This window comes from Alexandromys fortis, unplaced genomic scaffold (assembly GCF_014885135.2).
Source record: "Alexandromys fortis isolate MF-2015 unplaced genomic scaffold, M_Fortis_MF-2015_v1.1 scaffold_2_1_26212458, whole genome shotgun sequence".
NCBI lineage: Eukaryota > Metazoa > Chordata > Mammalia > Rodentia > Cricetidae > Alexandromys > Alexandromys fortis.
The window spans coordinates 4,679,525-4,699,100 of NW_026067930.1; the positions used below are offsets into that span (position 1 = coordinate 4,679,525).

The window sequence follows — 19,576 nt, forward strand, 5'->3', positions numbered from 1 at the left end:
AGCTAGTTGGGTGGATGGGGAGGCAGATGGATGAACCAGGAAAGGAATGGACCAGATCCTTTGACTTCATTCTTTAGAAGGTTACACTGTTGTCTCTGGGGAGAGGCAAAGCTGAGGGCTGGAGATGGGCTGGCTCCTGCATGTGGGATTCCTCTGTTTCCCCTGACCCTTCAGCTCTGGAGTGCTTCTCAGGGTCTATCTCTTTCCAAACAGGAAATGCTCCACTAGATCCCGAAGCATCTCTCCCTGACCAAGATACGCCTGTCCTCAGGAGCAGGAAAGCCATGGCTGTCCCCAGAGGGAGTCCTTCAACCTGCCTTCTGTGGATGCTACTGCTGTGGGGAGGTGATGGTGGCTGTCAGGCCCAGCGTGCAGGTGGGACATTAAATTGGGGATGAAATGGTCAGCATTCATGTGTGGGCTACAAGTGAAGGTGCAATCCTGTGAATTAGTTCATGACTGAGTGTACAGGAGTATCAGCAATATAGTCCCTGTATCAACTGTCCTCCAACTGATGCATGTGTAAGTGCCATCTGTTCAGATGGGGCCTGTCAGAGCAAAATAATTTGTGAGAGAATGTGAGAGTATACTGTAGTGTGTAAGAGACTGTGAAAGACTGGGCCCATGTGTATGTTAGTGAATATGGTTGTGTGAAAAATTTGTAAGCAAGTGTATGTTGAGAGGGGCTATGAAGAGGGTTTTTATGAGAGGGCTCTGTGAAAGTGTGTAAGAAGTGTGTGTGTGTGTGTGTGTGTGTGTGAGAGAGAGAGAGAGATAGACAGACAGAGAGACAGAGATAGAGAGAGACACACACAGAGGGTGTTGTGTGAGAGAGGGATATGAGAGAAGGGCAGTGAGAGGAAGAGAGAGAGAGAGAGAGAGAGAGAGAGAGAGAGAGAGAGAGAGAGGAGAGAGGAACCAATGGACATACAGACAGAGACAGAACCAAGGTGGGAGTGGAGGGCAGGACTGGAAAGTCTCCCCCTCCAAGCATACCACCCGAACTCCACCGGCCTCTGTTGCTCTGTTGGGAAACACATCCTCACTGCTGAACTGCTGCCCTTCTGCTCCCACTGTGATGGCTCCCACAGTACACTGTAGGAACCCCCAATAAAGCTCAGAAAACACCATATCTCAAACAACCTAACTGGGAAATGGATGAGTAGACCCCATATTAAGGGCTTCCTTAATGAGGAAAATACTTATATTAATGCTCGTTTTTGTTTAATCAAAAGCGGTGGTGGCGCACGCCTTTAATCCCAGCACTCGGGAGGCAGAGGCAGGTGGATCTCTGGGAGTTCAAGGCCAGCCTACAAGAGCTAGTTCCGGGACAGGCACCAAAGCTACAGAGAAACCCTGTCTCAAAAAACCAAAAAAAAAAAAAAGCATTATGTAGTTTATGTAAAATTTATTTCTGTAAAACATGCATTTGAAGCTTTATAATACTTCTTTATATAGGCATATTTAATAAACATTTTACATTTGATATACTTTGTAATGGTAAAATGCTCCATGCAGTGGACTCTATGAAGCCTTGGAAATCTACATGAGAATTGGAAATCCACTGGAAACTTGTTTCTAGCATTCAGTTAAGTGTGGGAAAGCAGACCTTAGACCACCAGGTCTGGCACATTCCCAATACCATATAAAAGTTGGGAGCATGATAGAGCACAGGCTGTAACCCAAGCAGTGGGATGGAGGGAGGCAGAAAGACTTAAGAGGCTCAGTGGACAGGCAGTCAAACCAAAATTCAGAAATCTCCAGGTTCAGTGAGAGACCGTGCCTTGGAGAACTAAGACAACAATATGGAGCAAGAAACCCAAAGTTTTCCTGTGGCCTTTGCACAGGTACTCTATGTACACAGACATGTATAACACACAGACACACAGACACACAAACACACACACACACTAATAAAATACTATCACTTTTTTTTTTTTGGTTTTTTGAGATAAGGTTTCTCTGTAGCTTTGGTGCCTGTCCCGGAACTAGCTCTTGTAGACCAGGCTGGCCTCGAACTCCCAGAGATCCGCCTGCCTCTGCCTCCCAAGTGCTGGGATTAAAGGCGTGCACCACCAAATGCTATCACTTTTTAACCAAAGTTAAAGAGGAGATCTTGACACCTTGTAGTGTCCCGGGGACATAAATCACTTCCGTGGGGTGTCACACATCCTCAGTTGGTCCTCACTGTAACTCTGTAAAGCCACACCCTGCTGTGGGCTGTCAGTAAGAGGCAAGGCAGGCAGGCACCAGAGTGAAGTCTGAGGGGCAGAGTTTGGAGGGAGGGGTCTAAATCCCACCACCCATTCCTTCCGGTCACCCTTTCTCTCTCCCATGCAGGCTGCAAAAGTGTGCAGTATGACCTGGTCTTCCTCTTGGACACCTCTTCCAGTGTGGGCAAGGAGGACTTTGAGAAGGTCCGCCAGTGGGTGGCCAACCTAGTAGACACCTTTGAGGTGGGCCCTGATCACACCCGTGTGGGGGTCGTGCGCTACAGTGACCGGCCCACTACAGCCTTTGAACTGGGCCACTTCCGCTCCCGCGAGGAAGTGAAGGCGGCCGCTCGGCGCATCACCTACTATGGGGGCAACACGAACACAGGCGACGCGCTGCGTTACATCACCAGCCGCAGCTTCTCTGCCCAGGCAGGCGGCCGACCTGGGAACCGTGCCTTTAAGCAGGTGGCCATCCTATTGACGGATGGCCGTAGCCAGGACCTGGTGCTGGATGCTGCAGCTGCTGCCCATGCAGCGGGAATTCGCATTTTTGCAGTTGGTGTGGGCGCCGCCCTGAAGGAGGAGCTGGATGAGATTGCTTCAGAACCCAAGTCTGCGCATGTCTTCCACGTTTCCGACTTCAACGCCATCGACAAGATCCGTGGCAAGCTGAGGCGTCGGCTTTGCGAAAGTGAGTGGACTTCCCTGTGGAGCTATGTTTCCTTTCGAGGCCAACCCCACCTGCCACCTACACTGGCCTCAGAAAATTCTGTGGGCAGAGATAGGCAGTATACCAAGCTCAGAGGAGGCTTGGGTAGGCAAGAATCAGAAGCAGGGCAGGCGAAGTCATCATTCCCTGGGGTTAGCAAAGCAAGGGGCGGAGTAACAGCCTATACTCAGCAGAGGGTGTTCAAGCACCTGTTTGGTGTCTTCCTCCTTGAGTTGAGGTGGTGTTGGGCAGAGGTGAAAAGGACTTGGGGAATTAAAGTGACCCAATCCTCTTCATTTCCGGTCTGTTGACCACCCAGAGCTCCTGAGGTTACAGACAGAACCCGGATCGTCTAACTCTACAGAAGTTCATTGGGATAAAGTTTGGGACTCCCCAAGTGCTTGTTTCATTGACTACCGTAACCTGGCTGTGTGATGTTTTAAATTTTTACGCTCGTTACAGTTTTTAGTTTATTATTAGTTACAGTTAATTTTTGTTTTTGGAAATTCAAAGAATAAAATTTACAGAGTTAAAAAATAAGAGGCAGACCTGATCCTGAGGCACAGCAGGTTCTCCCAGAGAGTTACAGTGAGTGACCAGGAAAGGAAACGGTGGCAGGAGGGCTCCATGTATTCTGCCTGGCAACACCCAATCATCTGTGTGGCCCAGGAACTGATGACCTCAGACATCCAAGATGATCCAAGTCTTTTAGTTTGTTTGCTTAGAAATGGTGGAGTGTGGTGGTTATGGGGTTGAGTGTGGAAGGGCACGAGTGTTGGACAACAGCAGATGTACAGACACTGGCTCCAGGAGTGACCTCCTGGACTTTAGAGGGGTTATTCTCAGGACAGTCCCTCCCCAGAATGGGAAGTACAGAGAGATTCCTTTCCCCAGCCTGCCTGTGGTTTTTACCTCTCACCTCTTTATTGTGGTGATACTGGGCGTTGGATAGCAGTAGATTGCCGTGTGGCTTTCTTCTCCAGGTCCAGCAAGGGCTGTGGTTGGAAGCTGGTAGGGGGAGGAGGTGCTGGGACCAGAGTTTCTAACTCCCTTTCCGATTACTGCAGAGGAATGAGCCATCCCTGGATGGGAAACCCACTGGGTCTTCTGCCAGAAGTACAATCAGCCTTGGGGACTTAGGAAGGCGGTGGATAGAGCCTGGAGTGGGACAGCTGAGTGCGCCTTAGAGGGAGCAGATCCCCAGGATGTCTCTGGCCTAAAACCCAGTAGATTATTCCACAAATTGCTGTGGCACTAGTGTGACGATCTGCATTGTTTACTAACCCACTGTTTAAATGAAATAGGCACATAGTAAGGTTCTATACCTGTCGGGGCCGTGTGCTGATTTCTGGACTAGTTGTTCCCCTATAGTAGTGGATCCTTGTCCCCAAGTCAATGAAGACTCATGAGCTGTGTAGAGATACCTGGAAGCAGACTGGGGCCTCCTGTGTTGGGGGAGGCATTGCTGAGAATGCAGGGTGGGAGGTCTGGGGAAGCAGTGCACTCAGGATGATCACAAATGTGTGGGACTCGGCAGATGAGATGAGGTGGGACCTAGGGCTCCTTTGACCCACCGGGTACTCTAATATCCCTGTGTACTGCAGTCACAGAGAAGAGTGGGCTTGCTCATTTTCCTAGAGTTTAGGAGTCTGAGTAAAGAAGATGCTGAGGCGAAGGCGAGGGCACTGTAGGGTGTCGTCCAGGACCTGGGCACACTCAGATCTGGGCAGGGAGAGAGGTTGTATGAGCAGCAGGAAGAAAAGTATTGTCCCATTACAAGAAAAGATCAGCACTGATGACTCATTCTGTTTGACAGATGAGGACCCTGGTGTCCAGAGGGCTAATGAGGATAGCCCATTTTCTGGCATGCAAATAAGGCACTGACCATGGACATTAGCCATCAACTATATGAAAGAAATGTGCGTTCTTTTTTTCAGCTGCTAAGCTCCTAGTAGGCAGAGCTGAAGACAAGTCACCCTTAGCAGTAGAACAGGGTAGAGGTGGTTGGAGAGGGAACTGAGCCAGAGAAGACAGCCTGGGTAGGACTGGTTGAGGGGTTGATTGATGGAGGTTAATGCTGGCCAGAAGTCTGGGATGAAAGGAGCCAGAGAGCAATGCCATGGCCCTGGCAGAGGGGCAGAAATCCAGCATGCAAGCTCAGGGGTAAGAGCTCCAGCTGTCGTCCAGAATGCTTTGGGAAGCCAGAGGCATCTGGAATTGACCACTGTCATTCTGACGGTCTGCTTCAGGCTGGTTCTAGGTCTTGGCAAGGCTGAGTCTAGACCTGTAAGTACTTCTTTGCATGAGGAATGTTCTGGGAATGGCAGAAAACTTTTTCAGGGAGCTTCTGAGACATGCTGCACAGCTCATAGGACAGCAGGACCGGGAGCAGACTGCTGCCTCCGGGCTCCGTCCTGCCCAGGTTGGCCTCCTTCAGCTGTGACTGCTGGTAAGGGCTCACCGTCACCAGCCTTGCCTCTGAATGGGGACAGTGCTTCAGCGCACAGGTGATGGAAAACCTTGCTCCAGTGGCTTAAAGAAGAAAGCTCTCTTGCTTTTGTTTTGTGTGTTTAGTTGTGGTTATTTTCTCAGGAGACAAAAATTCTCCAAGTATAAATACACAATATTATTTTTTAAAAAAATCAGTTTGCAGACATCAGCATTAGTACCCTCTCCCATGACTGTGTACTTCAAAGTCACGCTATAAATTGGAAACGGGATTTAGATTACGTTTTCTTTAGGCAGGCACTCCTGTTACTTGAGCCCTATGGCATTTCTAGAGACATGTCTGTTTGCTAATTCTTGTATGTCTGTGTCTGTGCATTTTTGTGGAGGTGTGCCCACCCGTGCATGTGCAGGGGCTGGGGGAGAACATCAGCTGGTTTCCTGTCAGTCTCTGCCTCTTCCTTTGAAGCAGTCTTCCCCTGAACCCTGGGCTAAACCGGAAGCCCAAAGAGCCCTGTAGTCCTCCTGTTCTGGCTACTGCAGACTTGGTCTTACAGATGTTTGGTGCGTGGGTGCCAGGCTCATCACCCTGGTCCTTGAGATTGCACAGCAAGATCTCTTAACCATCAGGCCACCTTGCCAGACCTGGCGTTTACTTAGAATGATGAAATTGTGGTGCTTCTAAGGCACAGTGAGTGAAGCTGACCCTTACGGATTCTCCAGGTGTTTGTGGTTGGTCCCACGATGCCTTACACAAATGTCTGAACACCAGCAGTAAATATCTGTGCTGTTTTTTTTCTACCCACCTTTTATAGATTTCCCCTGTTCAGTTGCATGCTCTGGAGTTCACTTGGTAAAGTTAGGCCTCTCCACTGCCCATCATGGTGCTCCTAGCATCTGTCCCGCAGGTCTTGGCCCTGTTCCTACAGCTTCTGTCTGGGGGGTAGACAGAGTACCCCTGCATTTCTTGCAGGGTGGCAGGATGAGGGCCTAGTTTACCCTGAGGCCCAGGGCCCTGCAAAACACTGCCTGTGTCTGGCACTTCACAAAGCATGCTGATTCTCAATCTGTATTTCTTTTAAAAATTGTTTTAAATGTTTTTTTGATGTTATAGTTTCTTTCCTTTTCCTCTTTCCTTTTCTTCCCTACATCCTCTGACAGTGTACCTCTTAGTCTGTCACATTCATAGCCTCTTTTTCTTTAAGTATTGTTGCATGTGTGTCTGTGTGTTTGGGTATATATAAAATTGCTTGTATGTGTTTGTACTTTAAAAAAGTCAAAAGTAAGGTGCCTTTACAGAGTGAATCTAGGTCCTTTTTTTTATTTTTTTGTGGGATTTTTTTTGTTGTTGTTTTGTTTTGAGACAGGGTTTCTCTGTGTAACAGTTCTAGATGTCCTGGAACTATCTCTTGTAAACCAGGCAGGCCATGAACTCACAGAGATCCACTTGCCTCTGCCTCCCAAGTACTGGGATTAAAAGCATGCACCATCACCACCCGGCATGAATCTTGTTCCTCTCTTTCCATTCATAGGTGTCAGACCTCAGGGTGATGCTGCTTGCTGTGAGAAGCAGAAAGTGGGTTTGATTGAAGACATTCTGATGAACGTCTGTTTGAAGAATAGTGGAATCCAAGGATGCATGAGTGAGTGAGTGAGTGGATGGATGGATGGATGGATGGCCAAGTAGAGGGTTACACCAGGAAACTCTCAGCTATTTCCTAGACTGTAGCTAAAAAGAGCAGGAAAGAAGTCCCTCATTTCTTTCTACCCCGGATGCTGCCTGTCTTTGTGGAAATCGGTCACCCAAAGATTCCATGCAATACTGTCATTGGTCACTGTGCCCCTGGGACTGGGAGTGGGGTGCAGGATTGGGTGGGTGTGCATGGGCAAAGAGGATGCCAGCACAAGCCTGCCATTGCTCTATAGAACCCTGTGGCCTGCAGACTTAAGAGAGGAGGTTGTTTCCTAGGCCTGGTATTCAGTCTAGTTTGACCAGGACAGGTCATGTGACTGCTCATAGTCCAGTTTTTAGCCCTGGAGAGGAAATGGGTTGAATATTTGAGCCTGAAATCTAATGATCTTGTTTATTATTTGGGAGTGAAGAATTTGTAGCTCTTCTTCAAGGAAGGGGCTTTTATACCCAAGGAAAGCTATGGTGAGTAGAACAGGAGAAGGGGAGACAGATGCAACTCAGTCCTGAACAACACATGCTCACTGGGATTCCCTCAAGAAAGTCACATGGTCCTCCATAGCCAGGATTCCCCAAATGCCTCAGAAGTGAGATTTAAGTTAACGCTTAGCCACCCAGGGAGAAGGCATTTTTGTAAACACAGCTGTGAGATGAGGAGGGCCTGGTCTGTTCTGGTGACAATTGCAGCAAAATCCCCTTACAGTCACTTTAAGTATAAACAAAGCAAAACAAAATTAAAAAAAAAACTAACAATGACATATTGGAAACATCTGGGAAGATCAAATCAAAGCGCATCACAGAATCCAGACATCAGAAATAGCCTCTGCATATGGAAGATGTCTGTGAGTGACATTACAGCCTGGACTGAATGGGGACTATTCTGAAGAGGGATTGCAAATTGACTGGTGATGTGAAGTGAGGGGATATTGAATGGGATGATACTGAATGGAGTGGATGCTGCATGGCTATGGTACTGATGTTGATGATAATGTTTGTGATGCAGAATGGGATGATGCTCTATGGAGATGATGCTGCATGGTTATAATACTGATGTTGATAATGATGTTTGCGATTACAGAATGAGGGTGATGCTGCATGGTTATGGTACTGATATTGATGATGATGTCTGTGATACAGAATGGGGTGAGACTGAGTAGAGATGATTCTGAATGGAGGCCATGTTGATAAAGCCAAATGGGGGTCTGGTTGCTCTCAAAGCCCATACTCTGCCATTTTTAACCAGCATAGCTACTGAAGGGAGAAAAAGTAGCTTAGAGAACTAGAAGGCTCTCAAGGCTGCCTTGGTGCTGGGTCTTACTATCCCCATAACTTTAGGCACTCCCAGAGGAGTGCCTCCATCTTGCGGTACCCACTCCCTATTCTCTGTGGCCTGGGTAAAGTTCTCAGGGAAGCCAGTCTCGGTGTCAGCTTCGTGCAGTGCGTGGGGTGGAGGCTGTGGACAGGCTTAACCCAGAGCCTTGGCTGTAATTAAGAGCCCTTTCTATCTTGGTGGACTCCGTGGTGGCCACAGGACAATCTTTATATAGCTTATCTCCTATGTGAATGGGCCTCTGGAATGCTAGTTAGCTTCTGTGGAAGAAACCTCCGCCTACTTCTATTCTGAGGACAGTCTGTGCTGGTCCTCTCTCCTCCATCCCTGTCGACAAGGGGCAGTTCTTGTTCTTGCTTTTCTTGGTGAGCCGAGATGCTGCTATGAATTTGATGAGCAGGGCTCTCTCCCTGCTTCCACGGTCCTCTAACTCTCATGACTCACGCCCACCCCCACTTACTCCTCTTCTTGCTCTTTTAGCTCACTTTTATTCCCAGTGCCACTTTGATCAGTAGATGTCCACTCGCCAGTATGACTAGGGGTGGGATGGGAGAGGAGGAGAGTAAGTCTGTCACCTAAGTGCGCATCTGGAGTCCTCATCGGAGAGACTCTACCCTGCATTTTGATTGGTGTGTGACAGTGCTGTCTACTTCACTCCCTGAGGTCCGTATCTGGGGAGAGCACCATTTGCCATCCAGTTTGCTGACACCAAGAGATCCTACACCATACACATATCACATACATGTCACATACAGATCATACACTTCACACCTCATTTATAATCCACTCCTCGCACTCATGCATGTGTGCACACAAGCACACACACACACACACACACACACACACACACACACACACACGGGCGCACACACCTTATGCTCCATATACATATCTCAAACATACACATTGCATATCTGGGGACATGCACGTGACCACAGAGAGACCCACCCATCCCATCTCTTCTCCCTGGATGGATCCAGAGCCTGGAGAGAAATGGGTGGCAACCCAGCTGTGGGTTTAGAGTGCCACGTTGGGCCTGTGGCTTGGCACTGAGGACCATGTGGGCCACAAGAGGCAGCTGGTCCAGGCCCCACCCTCTCTGAAGGTCACTGTGAGTTCCTTTCAGGGAACCTTGTCATGGCATTGCTGCCCACCAGAAATGGTAATCTCGTTAATTAACTCTGTTTGTGGGCCAGGAAGTTTTATTAGGAAATGACTGAAAGGGAGGAAAAACTGAAAACCACCCTTCATTTACTGTTAATGAATTAGCTTTTAATATATGGGCTTAAGAAAGACTTCCACTGGCTCTGCCCAGCCTCATCCACAGCTGCTTACTCCATGTCCTTGGCGTCCTGCTCATACAGTGGGCATGTTCTGCCCTCCAGTTATTGCTAAGCTGGAGTGATCAGCTCTGTCCCATTCTCCAGAGCAAAGCTGTCTTCTCTGGCATCAGGAATGCACCATCCTCTCCTTTCATTTTACGTGACCATTTATTTTGCTTTTGGTTTTTTGCTGGTTAGACTGTCTCATGATGAACTCATATATGCTTATGAATTTGTTCCTGTGGGCTATTTTATTTTTTAAAGTTTTATATTTATTTACTTAATGTAGGCGGTCATGTAGAGGCCAGGCAACTTGTAAGGGTCAGACTTCTTCTACGATGTGCAGCCTAGGAATTGAACTCAGGGAATCATGCTTGGTAGCAAACACCTTTGCTTGGCAAGCCTTTAGACCCCCCCCCTACAGGTTGCATCTTAGCCAGGGTCAAAATGCATGACCCAGTTTAAACAGAGATAGGGGAACACGCTGGCCAAACCACAGTACCAGGAACTGGCCGCTGCACTGGCTTCCCAGCTCCCTCCCTTCTCTCTGTGACTTGAGTAACCTCCTTTTGCCCTGTCGCTCAGGGTGATGTCATGTACTTCACCTTATAGAGATCCAGGGACTTCATGCCAGGAGGTGCCTGCCATTCTGGTGGCCCTGAGCAGGGCCGCTAGGTACATACATTAATACTCATATATAAGTAAATAAAAAGTGGCTAGTTACACGTGATCAAGTCTAGTGATCCTGTAATCAAGCCTAGTACATTTTATTTTCTCAACTTTTATCATCCTCCTCCTCATCTTCATCCACAACAGCAGCATCCTGTTATTGCCGTTATCTCCTCCCAGAGGAATCCATAGAACTGTTTTCCCCTAGCATCCCTTTCTCTGAAGTCGAATTCCTATGCATTCACAAATGCATGTGCTGTGTGTGTCTGCTTATGCCGTCAGCCAGTGCTGAGCTTAGCAAGGCCACGGCCCATTGCATTTCAGGTTGTCTCCCAACATCAGTGGATGCACTGCAGGCACTAGGTATGATGCCAGCCTTCTGTGAATACCTGGCTAGGCAGGGGACCCCAGGAGAACTGGGGAGGGCGTTGTGGTGCGGGCATCCCATTTCTCTCTCTTTTGGATCATGTGACTTTTTAGTACCAGGGTCAGCCAGTGGAGTCAGGCATCAGAGCCTGTGTTAAATCCAAGCCTTTTTATTTATTTAGATGAATGGCTCCTTTGCAGCTTAGTTTTCTCCCTTTATTGAAGATCAGATAATCATAGCAACCATTACTGCCTCAGTTTCTTTATCTGCCAGATTGAGATGGTGGAAACAGATTCAGTGGTTGGCTGGTTTTGGCTGTAAATGCCATGGTTATTGTTGTTACTGTATTTGTATGTAAAGACTGTAAGAAATCAAATCAAAGTATACTAAACAGTGGGATTCATGTTTTCTATTATGAGAAGGGCACCGGGCAGAATCCGAAGATCTTTGCGAGTTCTGGGAAAGGAACTGGCACACGAAGGATGCAGAGACCTTTCTTGGTTCTCTGTGGCGGGCGGCCAGTGATTACCCTAAGGCTAGCGCTAGCAGGCATCCGTGTGTAAATGTTTGATTTTTGGAATCCTGACGTGTCATCTCCAGATGTCATCTCTCAGCAGTTTGACTGCTTTGCCTGATGTAACAAGCTAGCTCTGGCAGAGATTGTGTGGCCTGCAAATCCCAAGGTGATGACTGCACTGTTTTTTTTTTGTTGTTGTTGTTTGTTTGTTTGTTTGTTTTTTGTTTTGTTTTGTTTTGCACACAGTCTTCTGACCCTGGTAACCTACTCTTAGGTGATGACTGAGAATCTGAAGTCACCGCCGCCAGCTTCTGAGTGACCTTCCCAGGAAGTTTCTTCCCAAGGCCTCCAGCCCCCCCCCCCCCGCCCCGGGGCCTGAGTGTGATGTGCAGATCTCTTTGAAGGGATCTTCTCTTTCATTCTGTTTTCATGATCAAGAGCATGCTAGTAAGCTGGCCAGTCCATGTGCCAAGCACAGTGTCTCCTCTACCTGTAATTCTGTCACTGCTCTGTGCCCCCCATAGGTTCCTAAGATATCCTTATACCTTTTCAGGCTTCAGAATGTCTCTGCAGGACCAGAAGACAATGTGAGTTAAGATATTCCCTGTGCCTAGCCTCGCCCTACCCAGCTGTAGGGTCTGTGTCAGCCCCATCAATCTGGCGCTAGTGCCACCCTGGTAAAGTGAGCTGCATCCTCCCAGATATGATAATCCCAGTTACTGGGGGGTCATGTCCTGTCAGAGCATTCCAGCCCAAGGAGAGCTGACTGAATATCAGACCGTGGTTTTAGTTTTGAGTTGATAAAAGGGTAACTGACTGTGACCACAGTAAATTGACATTGCAATAAGTATTTATAGGTTAAAAAGTATGCCCTCAGAATCTATATATAAATTAGGCTGTGTATATAAATAAACATCTATATAATTAAACTCACGGGGCATTTCGCGTTTTCCCGTGTTCTCCCCCCCCCCCAGCTAAATGCTTTTTAGCGAAACTGACAGAGAACAAGTGGGGACACGAGGTTACACAGGGTCTTGGGCCTTTCCAGGAGATGTGGCAGACTAATTACCAAGCTTCTGATTCATGCTGTATTTGCTGGAAGATTGGAGGCAACAGTGGTCCACACTGTGTGAAACAAGTGACTGGTTTTACTGTAAAAGTGACCAATTTATTTTTGCTCTTTGGATTAGTGTTGGCTTGGGTTTTGTTGAATTTGATCAGAAATGCAGGCACGACACACATTAGTTATACAGACGCATCGGCAAAGCGTACAGGTACACTCTTGTAGTCATGGAAACACACACGCGCGCGCGCGCGCGCGCGCGCGCGCACACACACACACACACGATATCTACAGGGAACTATCCATGGGACAAGAAAGTATGCTCAGCGCTGTAAAGACTTTTCTCCTGGCCCCACATCCTGGAAGAGTTTTGTATGCAGTTGTTCAGAAAAAAAAATTGCTTTATTAGAAATCTGTGCGTACAGTTGTGACCTACCATATCATATTTTTCTTGAAACTTTAAACCAGCCTTAATTGACGCATGAATGTGGCCTCTCACTGACAGCATGCCTGCTTGTTTATTTATAAAGGGTTTTATAGTCCCCACTCTAACAGGCACACGGGAGCACGAAAGAGCAGGGTGGTGGGCGGTAATGATGAGGTGCGGGCTGGTGCTGCCTGAGTGAGTGGACAGACAGCTCGGCATGCGGGGGGGGGGGGGCTATGACCCTCCGCAGAGCATGTTCTGCACAGCTTGCTCTGTTCAACATCGACTTGTTACGTGTTGGCTACTGTGGAATTTCTAGTTTAATGAAGATTCTCTTCCCAGGTGGTTCAAGGTTGTGTCAAGTTGACAGTTAAAACTATTACCCCATACTGGAGGCACAAACCATTGCTCTCAGTTGCCTGGCAACAGGCCAGCCTCTTTGGCTGGTCTCTGCTTATACTCCCATTCTGTGAAGTCATGATAGTCCCTCTTCAGGGCATTTTTGGTTCCATCCTCTAGTCTGATTTTTCCTTTGTTGGCTGTCCCCAAGCCATGGTGTCTGGATTTTTCCCATTTCCAGACCCTTGCCTGGATCTCCAGTGAGTCCCTCTTCTCTTTCCTGCCTTCATCTCCTTCCTTACATCCTGTCTTGGTTGAGACATCCCTCCAGCCACCTGTTCCCTCTCCATTGTCTTAACCTTACCTTAGTAACCTACTCTTTACAATCCGTCTTCTTTGCTGGACATAGCTCCCATGGATAGAGGACTTGTCATTTGGCCCATTATTTTCTCTCATACCTGTGCCACATATATACCTGTCCTTAAAGAGTTTGTTTCCGAGTAGTGTATACCATCTCCTGGGCATCAAGTACTAATAGTCACTGACTCGCTAACTGGAACGTGTTACCTGGGCTGTCCTGAGCTCTGCTGACACCCCACCTCCCTGTTAGCAGTGTTTCTGTTGTCTGCCCTGCTCAGGGAGCCATAGTCACAGTCTCTGGTGACACCTACTGGTTCTGGGCCAAGGGACATTCTTGTGGAGGGAAATGATCCTGTGCCCTGGGACACTGGAAGCTTCAGATGACAGGTGTCCCTTCCAGACTTCCTTGGATGGTGACACTCCACACTGAGCTCCACCCTCACAGTGAGAGCCCCTTTAGGAGCAGAAAGTCACCTTCTACTCAGTTCTAACACACTGTCCTTGTGCTCCTGGGCAGGGGTGTCTTTATTGCCTTGAATTCCAAACCCTGCCTTGGGTTATAAGGGTCCACCTTTTCCCCTGACTTTGCCACTTGTTCCCAGGTGGTTCTTGTTTTCTACCTCCCCTGCCAAGCAGTGCCCTCAGCCATAGCCCTTAAGGCTCTGGGGCTCTTCCGTTACCTTCTGTGCGCTCCCCTTTCTTGGTTGTTTTCCTTGCCTCTCAGCTCAGATGTCACTCCCCTGAGGGGTCCAGTGCCCATCCTAGAAGCTCATTCATCACCCCATAACCACACTGTGTGTTTCCTCTGTAGCGAGGGTGATGCTTCTGGCCAGTTTGCCTGTTTATGTTGCATCCACCAATGGGGTGGGGAGCCTCTGACTGCACTGAGATGCTGTGTTCCCTTCACAGGCTGTAACAGATGTGTTAGACACAGGAAAGCATGTCTTGGATGGAGGCATGAATATATGAATGAGTAGAACTTGTTAGCTGCCAGATGCCACGCCTAGTGCTGCCTATGTCCTGCCCCACTTGCCCTTTAAGGCAGCCCGGATGGAGGGGAAGTCTGATTTTGATCCTTTCTTCTAGGTTTGCCTGGCTAAAATATTCCACAACACCTAGGGGCTGGATTGGAGCTTCCTATTCTTAGCCTTGGGGACCAGTTCTCACAACTCACTCTGAGTTGTTCAGCAAGAGGGTATATGATTGGTGTAGGAGAGGAGAGATGTCTCTGCAGGACCCTACCTTTTTATTTACTCCCCCTTTCCAGTCTGCAAACATGGCAGCGCCTAGCTTGCCTTCTTAGAAGGGTCCAACTTTGTCTGCTCCCTTCACCTTCCCCTGCACCTGCTCTTTTCTGAGGCAGTGACAAACAGGGAGGACGGGGGTTGTGTGACCAGTGAGTGCAGCTGTCTGCAGGTCTGGCAGATTTTTTTCCCCCAAGTATTACTGTGTCCGTAGCACATCCTAACACAATGGCCCTGATGCTTACATATATGCTCTCCAGAAGTTTGGCATCCTGAGTATACCTCTCCAATCCAGAGGTCCTGGGAGGTGGGGACCCAGCCAGAAGAGCCAGGGCCTCTGCAGAGGCAGCAAGTACTCATTCATACATATTGGGCTTGTCTTTGTTGGGTTACTATTTGCTGTGATGAAACACCATAACCAAAGAAAACCTGGGGAGGAAAGGGTTTATTTGGCTTACACTCCCACTGCACTGTTCACCATTGAAAGAAGTCAAGACAGGAACTCAAACAGGGCAGGATCCTGGAGACAGAAGCTGATGCTGAAGTCATGGAGGGGCGCTGTTTACTGGCTTGCTTCCGTGGCTTTGCTCAGCCTGCTTTCTTCTTCTTTTTTTTTAAAATATTTATTTATTTATTATGTATACAATAGTCTATCTGTGTGTATGCCTGCAGGCCCGAAGAGGGCACCAGACCTTATTACAGATGGTTGTGAGCCACCATGCGGTTGCTGGGAATTGAACTCAGGACCTTTGGAAGAGCAGGCAATGCTCTTAACCGCTGAGCCATCTCTCCAGCCCCGTCAGTCTGCTTTCTTACAGAACAACGGACCACCAGCCCTAGGACGGCTCCACCTACCACGGGCTGGACCCACCCCCATCAATCATTAATTAAGAAAACACCTTACAGCCAGATCTTATGGAGGGATTTTCTCAGTTGAGTTTCCCTCTTTTTCAGATAATTCTAGCTTGTGTCAAGTTGACATAAAACTAGTCAAAACAGGCCTGGAAGAAAGACAGGATCAAGGCCAGGAATCTCCAAAATATCCAGAGCAGGTATCAGGGGTGGAACTGAGCTAAGAACACAGCGTGTGGCCCCTGGGTGGTTGCTTTCTCACAGGATAAACAAGTGACCCTTGGATGCGATTTGTGCATCTCCCCCATTAACAACTGGTTCTACTGTAAATTACTGAATATTATGTTTTTCCTGCAGCTCTGCTCAGAGGGTTGCATTAGGGCACATGCGTGACTTTGAGGTAGTAGCTGCTTGACTATGGGTTTTTTTTTTTTTTAATAGCCAAAGCACTTTCCAAGGTGGGGATCAAATGGATAATGGTTGAAAGTACATAAGTTAGACTCCCTGAGTGTGTGTCAACCTCTGCCACTTACTGACTTTGTGATTCTGGATTATTTTCTTAATCTCTCTGAGCTTTGGTTTCCCCACGCAGAAAAACAAATGAGTTTTACTGGTGCAGAGTTGGGGGAAGAACTTGCCTCTGTAGGTCAGAAGTATTCAAAAGCCAGAGGGTATTTCAGAAAGTAGAAAGTCATCTGGATGCTATATAAGCAGGCTTTGCAGGCAGATAAGAGTCCCTGGTCAGGAGACCCAGCCTCTAAAGAGGCTGCAGTGTGCTGAGGACCAGATATGGGAGACTATACTAAATCATCACCTGCTAGCAGTGTGAGCCTTGGGCAGTTCCTGCCTTCTGTATACCCCTCTTTGTGTATCTGTAATTAAGGGCATGTACTTCAGAAAGCTGTAGTGAGGATGTAATGAAGCATGTTCATGTATTTTACATGCTTCCCAACAGTGTCTGCTGCCCAATAAGCCGTCTACATATGTCTTCTGGTCCTGGAGATAATTCTTTCCCCCAGTTGAGTAGTGAAGAAACCCACAAACAGCCCATGCAGCATGCCCAATATTGAACCTGGACATATGGCCACTCCATCCCTGGGAAGCCATTAGGGTTAGAATGCCTACTGATGTTATGTCTAGAGTCATTGGCCAGGGTATTGTGACTGCAGAGCATACATAATCCGTAGGTGAGCAATGGAGGGATGGGGCTATGTGTCTATGAGTGAGTTATCCCTTCCTTTTTCCACCTGTTCCCTTGGTTACTTGGAATGTCATCATCTCCCTGTGGTCAGTTGCACCCAGCGGTGCTTTCCATGAGGCGGTGAATGAGCAGCAGGTGCTATATGTTGTCTTTATGCAGCCACCAGATGCATGCCTGGCCTCTGTAGTTCCTGCTGATATTCACCCCTAGGACCTGTCATCCACTACAGGGGTCTAGATTCATGGTGGTTTTTAATTTAAATACAGTTACTCCTCATACCTGATGAGTTTGCCAAATTTTATTAGAAATAATTTTCTGCATTTGTGTAATAGGAACAAATTCTACTGAGGATGGCATTGTGCGTTCAGTTGCAGGCCAGGCAACAGGCACGTATTGGGCTCATAACAATTGCCAGGGTCCTCTTTTCCAAACTGGAAGACACTTCCATGAGAAGCAAAGGGTGGTGTGACTGTGTCTTGCAGAGAGAAGTTCATGGGTGGGTGTGCCAACATAAAGTGTGGGATGTCATCAACTGTCCCCATTTCATGCTATGCAGAATGTCCGGACTCTTTGTATCGTAAAGTGACGGCAAGCAAGTTCAAGGGCTTTTCCAGAGAGACTGAAGTGAGTGTCTAGTGTTACCCCTTGAGGAAGCCCCTCTGACCAGCTCCTGGAATGATGGAGCCTGATCTGGGTAAAGACACAAGCATCCCCATGTTCTCCTGTCTCCTGAGATGCAGGGGATATTTGTTCTAAACAATGCATTGGATGAGTATCGACAAATGAATGCCCGCTGAGGGAGCAGAGACTCTGTAGTCACCCATTTTTATTCTCACGCTTGTAAGAAGGAAATCCAGCCAGCTAAGAACACATTACGTGTCTTTTTTGATTCCTTAGCTCTCGTCTCTGCTCTAAATCCAGAACTATTGCTCAAGTGGCTCCCCAGTGGCTATTGGATAAATCCATGTATATGGGGCAGTGGAGGAACCCTGCTCTGTCAGTAGCTCCTCTCCCAGGGGAATAATGCATTGGTTCCCATAACCTATTACTTCTTCTCACACATCCAGAAACTCAAACTTTCAGAGAGTTCTCTGCTCCAGCATCTTGGGGCAACCAAAAAGTTGGTTTTTGCAAGTTTGAATGCATCTGATTGCCAAGCAAAAAAAAAAAAAAAAAAAAAAAAAAAAAAACCAGCTGTAGTGACATAACCAATTACAGTCAGATTTTTTTCCCCTGTGGGTTGAAAATGCTGTCATTTCTGTAACCAGCAAAAGTAAATGGTAGGGATTATGTTGGTGGGGAAAAGTGAGTGTCACACCCCATTCCAGGGGGCTTGGACCCTAGGATATCATTTCCTTGACTCTTCAAAATCATGGTGTGCTGGGCGCCTTGAAGACTACAGTCTACCTACTAATGTTTTCCTCCCAGATCAGGGGGTCAATGGTTGTTTTTATTTGTATTAAATCAGAGACCTGGGGTGCACCTAGTGGAGACAGTGGCCATATGCACTTGAACCGAGATCGGGCTACCCACAACAGGCACACATGCGCAACAGTGACTTGAGTATTATGCCACGAGCTCAGGAACTTGATCTCTCTCAGGAGGGGGCCTTCTCCAGGTAGGACTGAGTAGGAACATCGCAGCCCACAAGCACCTGAAGGAAAGGAATGCAATATGCTCTGTTATCCCTTTCTGTGTCCTTTGAACAGGGTGGGTGTTAGGGACATATCTAGAGGTCAGTCTGGCACTCAGTTTTTCTGACCTTCAGACTGTCCTTGTCATCTGAGTCTTCAAACCATGCCCTTCCTTCCCGTGGGATATAGGTAGATGTGACCCAGTGACCCATCAACTACAGGGTTTTACTCACCATCCTGGACAGAGCCACCTGAGTCGACTCCATGGACAGTATAGACTCATCTCAATGACTAGCCATCCCCAGCCTGTCTTTCTGGAGGGCTGCCAGAGCTAAAGCGATCGTTCAATTCCCCACAGCTGCAGGCTGTGCTGGGTGGAGCTGTCTAAATATTGCCCTGTGCCTGTTTATTCCCTCAGATTTAGTCCCAGACAGACAGCCTGGTGCTGCTTCCAAAATAATGTTTTCCATGTGGTTGTCAGACCTGGTGGTGCCATATAGGGGATCAGCATTAAAATCCACACCTCAAAAGCAGGGACACTCTCACCCATCCCCCTTACTGCGGAGAGCTAAGCATGCCCCAACAGTCCTGAACTCAAGCGTTGACGTCCCCAAATAGGAAAAGTGATCAGTTGCTGCACATAAAATTAATGGGATAGTGAAAATGCCTGGTGGTTAAGATAATAATGCATAGTAGCCAGATTGCTTCCTGGGCAGGGCTGGATCACAGGGAGGTGAGATCACCCTCTGGCATACAATTCCCACTCGATGAATGGCTCACTGACCTAGCATTTTCATGAATATGTTCATATAGATATTTCATATTTTATTCCTCCACAAGTGGGTTTTCCTCAGCCTGTATCTCCTTTGGTTCGCTTTTCCATTTTGCTGAATCTTATTGTTCTTTAAAAAGTATCAGTTCCTTGACAATTTGTACAGTATGTTTTGATCATATTCACCACCACGCTGAACTCCTTCTAAATCTGCTAGCCTTCCCTACCAACCTAAATTTATGTGCTCCTTAAAAAATAAACAAACAAACAAAAAACCACCTATCAAGTCCAATTAGTGCTACATGTATATTCTTGGATGTGTAGTCTTTCACTGGAACATGGCCTACTTTCCAGGGGATACCCTCTTAAAGAAAACTGACCCCATCTTTCCCTGAATTATCCATTTCTGTTCGGCTAGG

General features: G+C 47.6%; 1 protein-coding gene across 1 annotated transcript in view; it reads left to right on the forward strand.

Annotated features, from left to right (window-relative positions):
* Positions 1–219: 219 nt before the first annotated feature.
* Col22a1 (collagen type XXII alpha 1 chain) overlaps positions 220–19,576 on the forward strand; it is a 213,363-nt gene continuing 194,006 nt past the window's right edge. Inside the window, exons 1-2 of the mRNA XM_050144864.1 lie at positions 220–375; positions 2,341–2,907. Coding sequence (XP_050000821.1) covers positions 285–375; positions 2,341–2,907 — 658 coding nt within the window. The 5' untranslated portion in view covers positions 220–284. The remainder of the gene's footprint in view (positions 376–2,340; positions 2,908–19,576) is intronic.